At 42.8% G+C, this 14578-nt stretch overlaps 1 protein-coding gene across 1 annotated transcript in view; it reads right to left on the bottom strand.

Annotated features, from left to right (window-relative positions):
- The window catches only part of neb (nebulin), a 65617-nt gene that overhangs the window by 38667 nt on the left and 12372 nt on the right, over positions 1-14578 (bottom strand). The window contains exons 25-60 of the mRNA XM_088415526.1: positions 14143-14454; positions 13250-13456; positions 13069-13173; positions 12437-12544; positions 12033-12344; positions 11136-11342; positions 10946-11050; positions 10762-10869; positions 10343-10654; positions 9522-9728; positions 8968-9072; positions 8761-8868; positions 8382-8693; positions 7615-7821; positions 7434-7538; positions 7258-7365; positions 6707-7018; positions 6285-6491; positions 6112-6216; positions 5912-6019; positions 5305-5616; positions 4224-4427; positions 4045-4149; positions 3830-3937; positions 3434-3745; positions 3056-3259; positions 2865-2969; positions 2675-2782; positions 2266-2577; positions 1985-2188; positions 1693-1797; positions 1509-1616; positions 1109-1420; positions 823-1026; positions 627-731; positions 437-544 (exon numbers count right to left, since the gene is read on the bottom strand). Coding sequence (XP_088271652.1) covers positions 437-544; positions 627-731; positions 823-1026; positions 1109-1420; positions 1509-1616; positions 1693-1797; positions 1985-2188; positions 2266-2577; positions 2675-2782; positions 2865-2969; positions 3056-3259; positions 3434-3745; positions 3830-3937; positions 4045-4149; positions 4224-4427; positions 5305-5616; positions 5912-6019; positions 6112-6216; positions 6285-6491; positions 6707-7018; positions 7258-7365; positions 7434-7538; positions 7615-7821; positions 8382-8693; positions 8761-8868; positions 8968-9072; positions 9522-9728; positions 10343-10654; positions 10762-10869; positions 10946-11050; positions 11136-11342; positions 12033-12344; positions 12437-12544; positions 13069-13173; positions 13250-13456; positions 14143-14454 — 6576 coding nt within the window. The remainder of the gene's footprint in view (positions 1-436; positions 545-626; positions 732-822; positions 1027-1108; positions 1421-1508; positions 1617-1692; positions 1798-1984; positions 2189-2265; positions 2578-2674; positions 2783-2864; positions 2970-3055; positions 3260-3433; positions 3746-3829; positions 3938-4044; positions 4150-4223; positions 4428-5304; positions 5617-5911; positions 6020-6111; positions 6217-6284; positions 6492-6706; positions 7019-7257; positions 7366-7433; positions 7539-7614; positions 7822-8381; positions 8694-8760; positions 8869-8967; positions 9073-9521; positions 9729-10342; positions 10655-10761; positions 10870-10945; positions 11051-11135; positions 11343-12032; positions 12345-12436; positions 12545-13068; positions 13174-13249; positions 13457-14142; positions 14455-14578) is intronic.

The raw sequence follows: 14578 nt of genomic DNA, 5'->3' as shown, positions 1-14578 counted from the left end.
TTCCTATACCACATATGCAATATTATTAGAATACCGCAATTGTACTAGAGCTGCATACAAGATACTCTTGTAAAAAAAATTGGGGTTGACTTTCCGTTTTAAGAAAATGAAATAAAAGTGGATTTAGGTACAAGCTTTGGGGAAAAAAATAAACAGAACTTATGGCCACGATTACTCGCTTCAGAGAAAGGGTGTGCTCATCCTCTTAGGTCTTAATATATTTTGTTTTATGTTTGACCTTTGGGAGCTGCACACACCTCTCACCTCACTGTCTCAATTGTGACCACACATTAATTGTCATGTAATTACAGGTGAGTCCAGAATCTCACTACTGATCATTTTGCTAATCTGTGAAGCAATAACCTGACGTGTTAAAAAGAAGTGAAAATCAGCTCTATTTATCTTGTGAGTTTTTTGCTAAACCAAAGACACTTACATCACTGACAATATCCCGGGAGGCCTTGGCACTCTTGACAGCGACGGCATCTGGTGGCAGGAAATAACCCTTTTTGATGGTGGCCTCATAACCTTGTCTGTAGTGTTTCTGTGAAGAAAATAAGTAAAGAAGAATGAATGAAATGCAAAACAGGACAAAGACTGTCATCGGGCGCAAGTGTGATGCAAACCCTGCTCATGTTGATGGCATTCTGCTGAGAGAGGAAGATCTCGGGAGTATCAGGGTTGATGTGCACGTTGGTTTTGTCATTCTCCCATGCTTCGATGTAGAGACGCTGGAACAAACCACAGTTATGTAAAAAAAAAAATATATATATATATATATATATATTTTCATAACTTTCTTGTGTTTCCCAGGATCTCTACCTTATTCATGGTCAAAGCGTTATTCTTTGCCAGTTCCAAGTTCATTGCATTAATAGGGCTAGTGAAGGGAATTTTGCTAGGAGGTTGGCGGTACTTCCTGTCGCTCAAAATCTCAGAAGCCTTCTTGGCCTGCTCCACCTCAAGCGAACCGTCTGGGGACCAGCCGAGACCCTGGAGCCACTTCAAGTCTGCCTTGTAGACAGTCTAGAGTGGTGATGGAATGATTCAGGATTGTGCAAAAAAAAAAAAAAACGAAGAGAATGGTTTTTTTAAGAGCGACACTCACGTCACTCTGCAGGTCGTAGGCGTGTCTAGCTTGGCGAACGTCGTTGGAGTCAGGCAGGCAGGTCCACTGGTGCAGGCGGGTGATGTAGTTGGCGTGGTTGACCTGGATCTGGTTCTTCTTGGCCAGCTCGAAGGCCAGCATGTCCACAGGCAGGTTGAACTTAGTCTTGGACTGGTTGAAGTCCTTTTTGTAGAGGAAGTCGCTAGCGATCTTGGCCGAGTTGAGGGCCAACATGAGGAGAGGGTCGTCCTGGATGCTGAGGGCCCCGATGTGGTGGCCCACCTGCTTGCGGTATCCCGTCTTGTACTTGTACTTTGGGGGGAGGGACATGCGTCTAAATGCTCACGTAGCAAAAAAAAATCGAAAATCTGAAACTTTTTAGGGAAATGTGAATGCTTACATCACTGGCAATGTCCCTGGATGCCTTAGCTGCTTGAATGGGAATGGCATCATGGCGCATGTCGTAACCCTTCTTCTTGGCCTCTTCGTTTGCCTGCTTGTACAGTTTCTGTAATAGTCCAAAACCAAGCGTTAGGAAAAACCGAGGCTGGCATAGCTGAGCTCAAGGCGCATTGTTTACTTACCAAACTGTAGTTGAGATTGTTGGCTTTTGCGAGAACCACGTCCATGGCGTCAGGCATGACGTGGATCTTAGTCTTCTCGTTTTCCCAGGCTTCAATGTAGGCTTTCTGCGATCAAACAAACAATGCTAACTTTAGTTGAATATTCCAGATAACAAACATAATTTTGAATTAAAATCATTTGAACAGATGCATCTTGTCCAAGGTACTTGAATTACCTATGGACTCGTTTCACCCCTAATTTCTTCTTTTAGAGATTATGATAAAATACTTATTCATGGTAATGTGTGGATACCTGATTCATGACTTGAGCATTAGCCTTGGCCAGCACCATGGGCATGTCCTCGGTTGTGACCTTGAACTTGTAGTTGCTGGGGTGTTGACGGTACTTCTGTTCATTCAGGATCTCACCGGCTTTTTTCACCTTCTCCACATCCAGGGAACCAATTGGCACCCAGCCAATACCCTGCTGTAGCTTTAGGTCTTCTTTGTAAACATTCTGGCCAAGACACAAAAGTTCAGTGAAGCATTGACCCTCAATTTACCATCATACTTAATCAGAATTCATTTTCTTACATCACTCTGGAGATCATAGGCGTGTCTAGCTTGGCGAACGTCATTGGAGTCAGGCAGGCAGGTCCAGTTGTGCAGGCGAGTGATGTAGTTGGCGTGGTTGACCTGGATCTGGTTCTTCTTGGCCAGCTCGAAGGCCAGCATGTCCACCGGTAGGTTGAATCTGGTCTTGGACTGGTTGAAGTCCTTCTTGTAGAGAGCATCGCTGGCGATCTTGGCTGAGTTGAGGGCCAGCATGAGGAGAGGATCATCCTGGACACTGAGGGCCCCAATGTGGTGGCCCACCTGCTTGCGGTACCCCGCCTTGTATTTGTACTGCGGAAGGAGCGTGACCATGATTATTTGGGAAACGAGATGAATAGGGTTCCTATGTAGAATTACTGTTAAATTTTGTTCAATCAAAACAACTTACATCACTGGCAATGTCCCTGGAAGCCTTGGCCGCAAGAATGGAAATGGCGTCTTTGCCCAGGTCATAGCCCTTCTTCTTGGCTTCCTCATTTGCCTGCTTGTACAGTTTCTGAAGATACAGAAGACAGCAAATGCGAAAATAAACACATTTAAGCAGAAACTGGGCGGCAGCAACCGAATTACGCTCTTACCAAGCTGTAGTTGATGTTGTTGGCTTTTGCCAGGACAACATCCATTGCATCAGGCATGATGTGGATCATAGTCTTCTCATTTTCCCACGCTTCCTGATAAGCTTTCTGCAATAAACAGCAGGTGATGAGTCTAAGCCAACGTAAAATGATTTTTCCCACAAGGGTGGTGTGTGACTGTAACGTTTGAATACCTTGTTCATGACCTGAGCGTTGGCCTTGGCCAGCACCATGGGCATGTCCTCGGTTGTGACCTTGAACTTGTAGTTGCTGGGGTGTTGACGGTACTTCTGTTCACACAGGATCTCACCGGCTTTCTTCACTTTCTCCACATCCAGCGAGCCAATAGGGATCCACCCGATACCCTGCTGCAGCTTCAGGTCTTCTTTGTAAACATTCTGACCGAGACACAAAGTATTAAGTGAAGAATTATCCACAAATTTACAAGAACACTATTTCATTAGTACACAGTGTTTGAGTTCCATAAAATGTCCTGCATAAGTGAAATCGGCGAAATACAGCTTTTTTATAATATCTCCAAGTGGACGACCCCTTTAAGAACGTCTACTTACGTCGCTCTGCAGGTCGTAGGCATGTCTGGCTTGGCGAACGTCATTGGAGTCAGGTAAGCAGGTCCACTGGTGCAGGCGGGTGATGTAGTTGGCGTGGTTGACCTGGATCTGGTTCTTCTTGGCCAGCTCGAAGGCCAGCATGTCCACAGGCAGGTTGAACTTAGTCTTGGACTGGTTGAAATCCTTTTTGTAGAGGAAGTCGCTGGCGATCTTGGCCGAGTTGAGGGCCAGCATGAGGAGCGGGTCGTCCTGGATGCTGAGGGCCCCAATGTGGTGGCCCACCTGTTTACGGTATGCCGTCTTGTACTTGTACTAAAGAAGGAATTCATAAGACCACATGAAGATTTTCTGTGTGTAATACAACGGCAAAAATGGTCAATCGAAACACGATCTTACATCACTGGCAATGTCTCTGGAGGCTTTGGCTGCTAGGATGGGAATAGCATCGTGGCGCATGTCATAACCTTTCTTCTTTGCTTCTTCATTCGCCTGCTTATATAGTTTCTGGGAGCAGAAAGAAAATGAATAAAACCTTCAAGAATTCTGACTATTTCTGCGAGGAGTCGATGATCCAATCAGGATCATCTGAGGCTTGTATTGCTAAAACTCACCAAGCTGTAATTAGCTTTGTTGGCTTTGGCGAGCACAATGTCCATCGCGTCGGGCATGACATGGATGGTGGTCTTATCCTTGTCCCAGGCTTGAGTGTAGGCTTGCTGCAAAATCGGGGATTGAAAAAAATATATTATTGGCATACCTTGGTTGTCTTCGAACGCTGCTGGAAGCCTACCTTGTTCATGACCTGAGCGTTGGCCTTGGCCAGCACCATGGGCATGTCCTCGGTTGTGACCTTGAACTTGTAGTTGCTCGGGTGTTGACGATATTTCTGTTCACTCAGGATCTCACCGGCTTTTTTCACCTTCTCCACATCCAGCGAACCAATAGGCACCCAACCAGTACCCTGAAGATACTTCAGTTCTTCCTTGTAGACCACCTGCACCATGGATTTTTACACATTTCAGGGTTAGGCAGCCCTTACACATTTTTCCAAAACACCCTCTCATCTTAATTTAATTAAACAGCCAGTATTTAGGCTAGGTCATAATTCAATATCAATATTTAATGCAGTAGACCAAAACTTGAGTCAACCAATATCAAAATAAACTGTGCTCAATATAATATAATATAAATATAAATATAATAATAACACTTATAAGGACATTTGGAGTACAAAAGCATGTTTTACTACAAGATATAATAGTTTTTTTTTCTTGGAAATTGTGTTTAATTTAATTGCATTACCATCTTTCCTCTATGTATTGTTTAATTTGATCTTAAATCCGTTCATAAATGTCTTTTATTTTGAATCGGGGAAAAAAAATATATATACCGGTACATAATGACAGACTGATATGAAATTAGTCATAAAAAGCACATTGTAAAAATAGGTTTGTTATTTATTTATTTGTTGTATATTCTCGAGTTTGACCAGTTAATTTGACTTTTTTAGTTTTTATTCTGTTATTTAATGTTGATGATCATTTTTTCTTAATGATTTTCTATGGATCCTTTCAAAAAGTAAAAAAAAAAATATATATATATATCAACCGAGATTGAAATATTTATATTGTGAATTTGTGAGATATTACGGCCATCCTTAGCCAGGATTAAGTTTATAACAAGAAAAAATAGATTTTTGTTTTCCAGACAAGTATTTTATGCACATTACAAAGGTAAAGTCCAATGATTTAAAGTTATTTTCAAAAGCGAATTTCAAAACTAGAAGTCTAGTCTCATAATATTACATCTGTTAATATGGAAAGGACATTTTAATGCTCTATAAAACAGGACTATATAAAAAAAATACTTACATCACTCTGCAGGTCGTAGGCGTGTCTGGCTTGGCGAACGTCGTTGGAGTCGGGCAAGCAGGTCCAGTTGTGCAGACGTGTGATGTAGTTGGCATTGTTGACCTGGATCTGGTTCTTCTTGGCCAGCTCGAAGGCCAGCATGTCCACCGGCAGGTGGAATCTGGTCTTGGACTTGTTGAAGTCCTTCTTGTAAAGAGCGTCGCTGGCGATCTTGGCCGAGTTGAGGGCCAGCATGAGGAGCGGGTCGTCCTGGATGCTGAGGGCCCCGATGTGGTGACCCACCTGCTTGCGGTATGCGGCTTTGTACTTGTACTGCGAGGAAACGAAGATTTAGCGATAGACCGGCCAAGAAGCAGAGGGAATGTCTTCATATTAAACATTAGATAGCTGTCAAATATTTCTGGAACCAAGTATTTGTTTAGAGGCCTTATTGAACTTAATATTGTCCTCCAGTTTCAACCCATCAGCAGCAGTAATACTTCTAATTTCTGTAGTATTTTATGAAAAAATGAAAACAATAAAATGAAAAAATATAAGTAAGGATTACTTTGATAAACCCGATTTGAACATGTAAAGTGAAATGAGTAAAAGAAGAAAATACACTTACATCACTTGCAATAATGGTTGAGGCTTTAGCAGCTTGCACGGGGATGGCGTCAGCACGAAGGTTGTGACCCTTCTTCTTGGCCAGCTCATTGTCCAGTTTGTATCGTTTCTGAGGGCAACAAGGACAAAATAGTTCAAAATAAAGCTGACATAATAAGCAGCAAAGGTGGTGGCAAGTAACAAAAATTCTGAAGTTCTCACCTCGCTGTAGTTTTTCCTGTTTTCCCGAGCGAGAACAATGTCCATGGCGTCGGGCATGATGTGAATGGTTCTCTTGTCTTGGTCCCAGGCTTTGGTGTACGATTGCTGGAAGCAGAGTTCCGTTTCAGTTATTGAACCTGAAAAGCGGCAAGACTTTTTGTCCTTTCCAGTACCTTGTCCATAATCTGGTTATTGACGCTGGCCAATGCCAGGTCCATGGAGTGCATGTCCTTGGTGAATTTGAAAGTGCTGGGATGCTGGCGGTAGCCATGTTCCCTCAAGATGTTGCCGGCTGTTTTGACTTTCTCCACGTCCAGTGAGCCGATGGGAACCCAACCGATTCCTCGGATGTAGTTTTGGTACTCGCTCTTGTACTCATTCTGTAGGTGAAATGGGAGAGAGCTTGTCAATGACAGAATGGACAATGGACAATTATAAACCAATTGGGGGGTAATCTTTTTTCAGAATTTTAAAACAAGAATGGTTATTGTCTATTTGAAAAAAAAAAAATCGACAACATTTTTCTGATGACTGAAAATTACGATTGGCTTCAAATAATATTTGTTATTGTATTAGCCATAGCAAGAGGACGTACGTCACTCTGAATCTCCATCATGTCCCTGCAGCGGTGCAGCTGCAAGTTGTCCGGCAGAAGGCAGTAGTCGTGAAGGTAGGTCCTGTAGCCGATCATGGTCTGCACGGCCGAGCCGTGCTTGGCGTGGGCCACGCTCATCATGTCCACCGGCGTGTGGTACTTGAGCTTGACCTCGTGGTAGTCCTTCTTGTAGTTCCTGTCGCTCTGGTGCTTGGCCACCTCCATGTAGTGGACCAGCAGGGGGTCGTCCTGCAGGCTACGGAAGCCCACGTGGTGGCCTCGTGCTTTCTCGTAAGCTTGTTTGTACTTGTACTAATGTAAAAAAAAAATCAATCAGGTATACCAACTCCAAAAACTGGGGAAAATTAGGTGAAGGTGCAACTAATTGATAATCAATTAATCAATTATTATTTTTGATAGGATTACTCAGTTAAAGGCCTAAATTTCATCCACCTCTAATAGACAAATTAATAAATTATAAAGATAAGCGTTGGTTGCCGTAATATTAGTACGTCAAAATCCTACTATGTTGATTTGTTTTCTTCACTCACGTTGCTGGCAATGTTAGTACTGGACTTGGCGGCCACGATTGGGATGGCGTCGGCTCGGAGGTCGTAGCCCTTGTTGGCCATTTCCACAAGGCCAGCTTTGTACCGTTTCTGCGGAAAGAAGAAAGACAATCACATGGCTGAAAAATAAGTTAAATTTCTTTAATTTGTCATCTTACATCGCTCATGTTGATGGCGTTGGCTTTGGCCAGGACAATCTCAGGAGCGTCCGGCATGACGTGAACCGTCAGTTTGTCCTTGTCCCAAGCGGCCGTGTAAGCTTTCTGAAAGTTGATTTCACAGAAATGAGCATTTTTATCAGGGGGAAGAGCAAAAGAGATCAACTGGAGTGTCCCGCACCTTGTTCATGATCTGATTGTTGGCCGTGGCCAAAGCCAAGTCCATGGAGTCCATCAGTTTGCTGTACTTGAAGTTGGACGGGTGAGTGCGGTACTTGTTCTCGCTCAGGATATCCCCGCCCACCTTGGCGGTTTCTACGGCGAGCGAGCCAATGGGGACCCAGCCGATACCTTTGACAAAGTTGTTCCAGTCGTACTTGTAATCGCACTGGAGAGAAAAAGACACCATGAGGGAATGGGCTGAAAAACATACTGGAGCTGATGGTTCAAAAAGACCTAAAAGCTTCCGCTTATTACCGCCAAGAACGCCGCTAGAAAGCAGGTGTCAAACCCGAGGATTGGGTGGCACATGTGGCCCTCTTTCTCATTTTTGACGGAATTTTTGGGACTTGGTTAACATACATCAGGGGTCAGCAAACTACAAAACGTACAAGACTTATCTTTTTTTTTTTTTAAATTATGATGAAAGATGGAAGTCTAACACACCATGTTTGTATAGCCATAAAACACAATATTCAATGTGCTTCGAAAAAAAAAAATCAGTCAAAACCACTCAAAATAGCTGGTACAGAAGTGGGTCTTGAAAAATGGCTGGACGTGTATGAGTGAAGTAACCCACTTACTAACCACACTTAAATTAAAGCCATAATAAAATGATCCGAATGCAGCCACTCAAAAATGTTTTTAACTCATTTGATCACGTTCGGATCATGCAATCAGATGTCCATTTAATTTAAAGGCTCAACTTGGATCACAATGATAACTTACATCACTGGACTGTGCGTTCATGGTGCGAGCCAGCACGAAGTTCATGGCGTCGGGTAGAAGAGCGTTTGTGTGGAGGACCTTCCTGTAGCCCGCCATGGTCTGAGCGGCCGAGGCCTGCTTGGCGTGGACCACGCTCAACATGTCCACGGGCGAGTGATATTTGAGCTTAGCCTGGTGGTAGTCCTTCTTGTAGTTCCTGTCGCTCTGGTGCTTGGCCACCTCCATGTAGTGGACCAGCAGCGGGTCGTCCTGCAGACTGCGGAAGCCCACGTGGTGGCCCCGAGCTTTCTCGTAAGCCAGTTTGTACTTAAACTGCAATGGCGGATCAAAATAGTTAGTTGGTAGAGCGTAATGGCAAAATATTTTCGGGGTGACTTACGTTACTGGCGATATTTGTTCCTGTCTTGGCGGCGACGATGGGAATGGCGTCTGCTTTCAGATTGTAGCCCTTTTTGGCCATCTCCGCCACACCGGATTTGTAAAGTTTCTGAGGGATAAAACAACAAATATCAGGACTCGATCCAGATTTTAGAGATGACTTCAGACAATCGTTATTCTTGATTTAACATTTTAAAGGAGAATTTACATCACTCATGGTGATGGCGTTAGCCTTGGCTAAGACAATCTCGGGAGAATCCGGCATGATGTGAACTGTACGTTTGTCCTTTTCCCAAGCAGCTGTGTAAGCTTTCTGAAAATGAAAAGCACAGGAAAAAATAAAAATAAAAATGATGAGCATCAGCTTAAAGGGAGCTAGTCTACATGTGTAGCCATTTTCAGCAGTAAAAAGGTTTTTTTGTGAATAATTTATTTAATGACTAAATCATTTTTCATGCATATATTATGAACCTTACAGTCAACTGAAAAGGGTATCACATGTGCTGAAGGCTCAAGTAATTATTGACCAATCATGGTTCAACTTGTTTAAGTCACATGACCAAAAAGTGAGCTGTAATTGGTCAATACCCGAGCCTTAAACTCAGGTGATGTCATTTTCAGTCAGTACGTGAAAAAAAAATGTCTTTAAAGCTATTACTTGTATATGAAAGATAATTGATTGATGAACTTAATTATACAGAAAATATGAAGTTTTTATGAATGAAAAGGGGTAAATAAGTAAACTATTGAAACGCTCGGCACCTTATCCATGATCTGGTTGTTGACGGAAGCCAAGGCAATGTCCATGGAGTCCATCAGTTTGCTGTATTTGAAGTTGGACGGATGAGTGCGGTACTTGTGCTCGCTTAGGATATCGCTTCCAACCTTGGCGGTCTCTACCGCCAGCGAGCCAATGGGGACCCAGCCGATACCTTTGACGAAGTTGTTCCAATCGTACTTGTAATCACACTGGTGGAAGGAAGGAAGGCAAGAAGGCATCAATGATTGTTTTTTGGTCGATTTTCTAAACTGTTTGGACTTTTTGACCTGAATGAAATGCTTTTTCAGTGCATTGTATAATGGATGGATAAATCGATGCATTTTCTATTCCATTTTTGTTATTTGCACTGTGCTGAGGACGAGCGGTTTATAATTATGTGTGGACATTACTGACACATTGTGTCAAATTGTAAAGGTTTACCAAGATATTCGTTTAACTATTTACTATAAGCCAAAAAGACAGACAGTTATTTTGCTGGAAGCAAAAGAAGGTCAAGGCTAACACAAAATGGTTTGTACTTTTGCCTTGGCTGCCCACCCACAGGGAGGACAACTCTGCCTAGCTCATGTGACTATGTGTGACCTTATGGTCTTAACAGGTCATAACAACCTGAAGGCCTAGCTCAATACCGTACGTGCAAAAGAGGCCAAATCTAATACAATGAACCTTCAAGAATGCTCTGTTTGTAAGGTTAATGCTTCCCTGAACCCCGCAAAAATCAAAACAGACTAGTTGGATCTTGAAGGTAGGTTGCACGTAAGATGAATCCCCAGACAGAGTGGAAAACTGAAGTAAAACTTACGTCACTGGACTGTGTGTTCATGGTGCGAGCCAGCACGAAGTTCATGGCGTCGGGTAGAAGAGCGTTTGTGTGGAGGACCTTCCTGTAGCCCGCCATGGTCTGGGCGGCCGAGGCCTGCTTGGCGTGAACCACGCTCAACATGTCCACCGGCGAGTGATATTTGAGCTTAGCCTGGTGGTAGTCCTTCTTGTAGTTCCTGTCGCTCTGGTGCTTGGCCACCTCCATGTAGTGGACCAGCAGCGGGTCGTCCTGCAGACTGCGGAAGCCCACGTGGTGGCCCCGAGCTTTCTCAAACTCTTTCTTGTATTGCACCTAAGAAACAAGGTGGATTCTGCCGTTAGACCTTTTTATCGGTTGTACTACAATGTTGCCACATCCAGTAAAAAAAAAATTGATTTCAACGGAGAGATTTTACACACATTGCTGGCAATATGTCTGCCGTGCTTGGCATGCTGGATTGGAATGGCGTCCGGCTTCAAGTCGTAACCTTTGGCGATATCTTCCAGCCATTTTTGCTTGTAGAGACTCTGCAGGGGACAAAACATACATTCATATCTGTGTCCAACTCATCAAAATTGACCTCCGTCAATGTTGTTTTCTCACCTCACTGATGGTCTGAGCGTTAAATTTAGCCTGGATGAACTCAGGGCTATCGGCAGGCAAGTGGTAAGTATGCTTGAACTTCTCACCAGAAGCTTTGTAGGCCGACTGGGGAGGTGAAAGACATACAATTGTAAAGTTCCAATGCACAGTTTCAACACAAACGTCTGCCTGAGATCCGAGTTTCTCGTACTGGGTGCAGCTGCTTGGAGTTGCTGAGCGCCAAGGTCATGTTCATGCTGTCAGTGGTGCTAGTGAACTTAAACTTGCTGGGATGCTGACGGTAGTTGATCTCATCCAGGGCCGCCTTGGCAGCTTTGGCCTTCTCCACGTCCAGAGAACCGATCGGAACCCAACCGGATCCTTTGTAGTAGTTTGTGTAGTCGGATTTGTAAACATTCTGGAGAAAAGAGCAGATATTTTAACGTTGTTTAAATTAGATAACGTAATCATGGATTTATTTTTTCAGTGTATGTTCAATTTAAGACATTGCACCTTCAGATTTTTTTTTGTTCGACATGAAAACAAATATAAGTGTCAAAGTTTAACATTTTTCTTATTTTTAAATTTGGGAGAATTTTAAATAATGCGGATTTCAGGGAGCTATTTACTTGTTTAAGTTTTCATTTAACCAGGAACACATGAAACTTTTTGTTCAAATTTTAAAACAAAAATGACTATTATCTAAAATTAATTAATAAAAAAATCCGACATTTTTCAAATCTGAAATTTGTTCAACATATTCATAAAGACGTTTGACTAATAATAATTGATATCGTTATCGACCATAGCGATGTATCCACTCAATTAGTCATTTATATTTGCTGAAATTAATTGTTCTCTACAAAAAATAATTTCTAAAAATATTTTTGGGTGTCTAAAATGGATCAAATACAGTACATGCATACGTACATACTGTATATTAATATGGCTTTGGTTTTCATGCCATTTTCATACAGAATTTTCCATTATTGCTGGCAGGTATCTATATTCAAATTCAGTCAAATCTTTCCAATTTTGGTATTTTATGTCATTTTTGAAGCCCACTTTTTGCAGCGTCAAGAAAGCAACGAAAAGCAAGAGGACGTACTTCACTCTGAATCTCCATCATGTCCCTGCAGCGGTGCAGCTGCAAGTTGTCGGGCAGAAGACAGTAGTCGTGAAGGTAGGTCCTGTAGCCGATCATGGTCTGCACGGCCGAGCCGTGCTTGGCGTGGGCCACGCTCATCATGTCCACCGGCGTGTGGTACTTGAGCTTGACCTCGTGGTAGTCCTTCTTGTAGTTCCTGTCGCTCTGGTGCTTGGCCACCTCCATGTAGTGGACAAGCAGGGGGTCGTCCTGCAGGCTACGGAAACCCACGTGGTGGCCACGCTCCTTCTCGTAAGCTTGTTTGTACTTGTACTGTAAAACACAAAAGAACAAAAAAAAAAAATAGGGAATAAACCTCAAGTGGGAACAGTCGAAAGCACCGAGGCTGCGTTTTGACCACTCACATTGCTGGCAATGTCTCTGGAAGTCTTGGCTGCCACGATAGGGATGGCATCCTCCTTCATGTGATGTCCTTTGAGCAGGTCTCGACGGTAAGCATACGTGTAGTAATTCTGAAAATGAATTTGTATATGTCTGACAATATTCAAAAATTTGCTTCAAGGAAATGGATATTGTGCTGCTCCTGTCAGTGTTCACACATTCGCCACATGGGGGCAGTATAATAAAGACAGAAACCAATGGAGACTCATTCCGCAATTAGGATAATTTTGGCACATCTTGGTAATTTCTCAGTCAACTTTTTGATGTGCTTGACTTGTAATAGCTTCAGCTTAATAGCTGCAAGGTCTTGATCTCTTAAATTTCTTAAATTTGAAGGTTTTTCCAAACTTTAGTGTGTGCCTGCAAGTCTACATGTGTTGCCCCACCAGTTGTGAGTGTATGTATACATGTGTATAGATAGATAGATAGATAGATAGATAGATAGATAGATAGATAGATAGATAGATAGATAGATAGATAGATAGATAGATAGATAGATAGATAGATAGATAGATAGATAGATAGATAGATAGATAGATAGATTTCAACAAGGAATGGCAATAAAATGGCAATAAAGCTGAGCAGTGCTTCTAACCGGGCTGAAGTTGGCAGCGTTGTACTTGGCCTGCATCAGTTCAGGAGTATCAACAGGCAGATTGTAGGTATGCATGAACTGTTCGCCACTGGCTTTGTAGGCTTTCTGCAGGCAAAACCAGGAAACTGCGTTAAAAATATAAAAAGGTCACCAGCGAGAGCTTTGTGAATAAAGCACTCACCGCGTTGAGAATCTGGGCGTTGGTTTTGGCCAGCTCCATGCTCATGGAGTCGGGCGGGCTGGTAAACTTGATGGTGTCTGGGTGCTGCCTGTACTTCTTCTCATCCAGGGCCGCCGCAGCCGCCTTTGCCTTCTCCACATCCAGCGAACCGATCGGGACCCAACCGACACCCTTGAAGCAGCTCTCGTAATCCTGTTTATATTGGTACTAAAAAAAAAAAAAAAAAGATGGTCTATTACCCAAAAAGCAAACAAGTGAAAAAGCAGTGGTGAGAGAAGCAATTGATTACTTCATCTACCTCTTAATGATTGATGGCAACATTTCAGTCTATCTTCGCCATGTTTCTTACAACAGATAAATCCATTTTTGAAAACCTTCAGCAACTTTTCGAATTTCTTGCAACAAATTAATAGCTTCGAAAAGTTATTTGGAGACAGGACTTTGAGTGGGAACTTCATATATTCATACCAATTTGGCACTTTTGTTGCTAGCATTAGCAACTTTTGAGAATTGACTTCTCCCTTAGTAACTTTCGAAAGTTGTTTATTTTTTTTTAAACAAAAACACAACTAAATAACAACTGATTTAGCAGCTTTTAAAGATAAGTATTTGGAGACTCAGATTCAGTAGGGACTTTAAGCTACATCTATGACTCTAATGCTAATTTAGCACTTTTATTGCTGGCCTTTTTTTTTGTCAACTTTTCACACTTAACTTTTCTCACAACAAATTAATTACCTTTCCAAAGTTATATGGGATTATTTCTTAACGGCTTTTGATAAGCGACTAAAACACAATAAATGCTAATTTCGAATAGCTTGGCATGTTTCACCCCAAAAACAAGCACCTAGGAAAAAATGTACAGATAAGTAACTCAAACCCTTAGAACGTACGTCACTGGCGTTGTAGTTCATGTTGCGAGCCAGATCCAGGTTCATCGCGTCCGGGAGCAGGCAGTAGTTGTGCTGGGGCTGCTTGTAGCCGATCATGGTCTGCACGGCTGAGGAGTGCTTGGCGTGGGCCACGCTCAACATATCCACAGGCGTGTGGTACTTGAGCTTGACCTGGTGGTAGTCCTTCTTGTAGTTCCTGTCGCTCTGGTGCTTGGCCACCTCCATGTAGTGGACCAGCAGGGGGTCGTCCTGCAGGCTACGGAAACCAACGTGGTGGCCTCGCTCTTTCTCGTAGGCTTTCTTGTACTGGACCTACAAGGGGAATTGCGGTGTTGTGTTAAGCAGATGTGGACTCAAATGTTAAACAATGGGAAGTCAACAAGAATACAACATCAAACTATTCACCACTATTCTGCGAACTTTTTTTTTCTTTCAT

This window comes from Hippichthys cyanospilos, chromosome 5, assembly GCF_059441005.1.
Source record: "Hippichthys cyanospilos isolate Australia breed blue-spotted pipefish chromosome 5, RoL_Hcya_1.0, whole genome shotgun sequence".
NCBI lineage: Eukaryota > Metazoa > Chordata > Actinopteri > Syngnathiformes > Syngnathidae > Hippichthys > Hippichthys cyanospilos.
The sequence above is the reverse complement of the archived record's forward strand: the minus strand, read 5'-3'. Positions and strand labels throughout refer to the sequence as shown.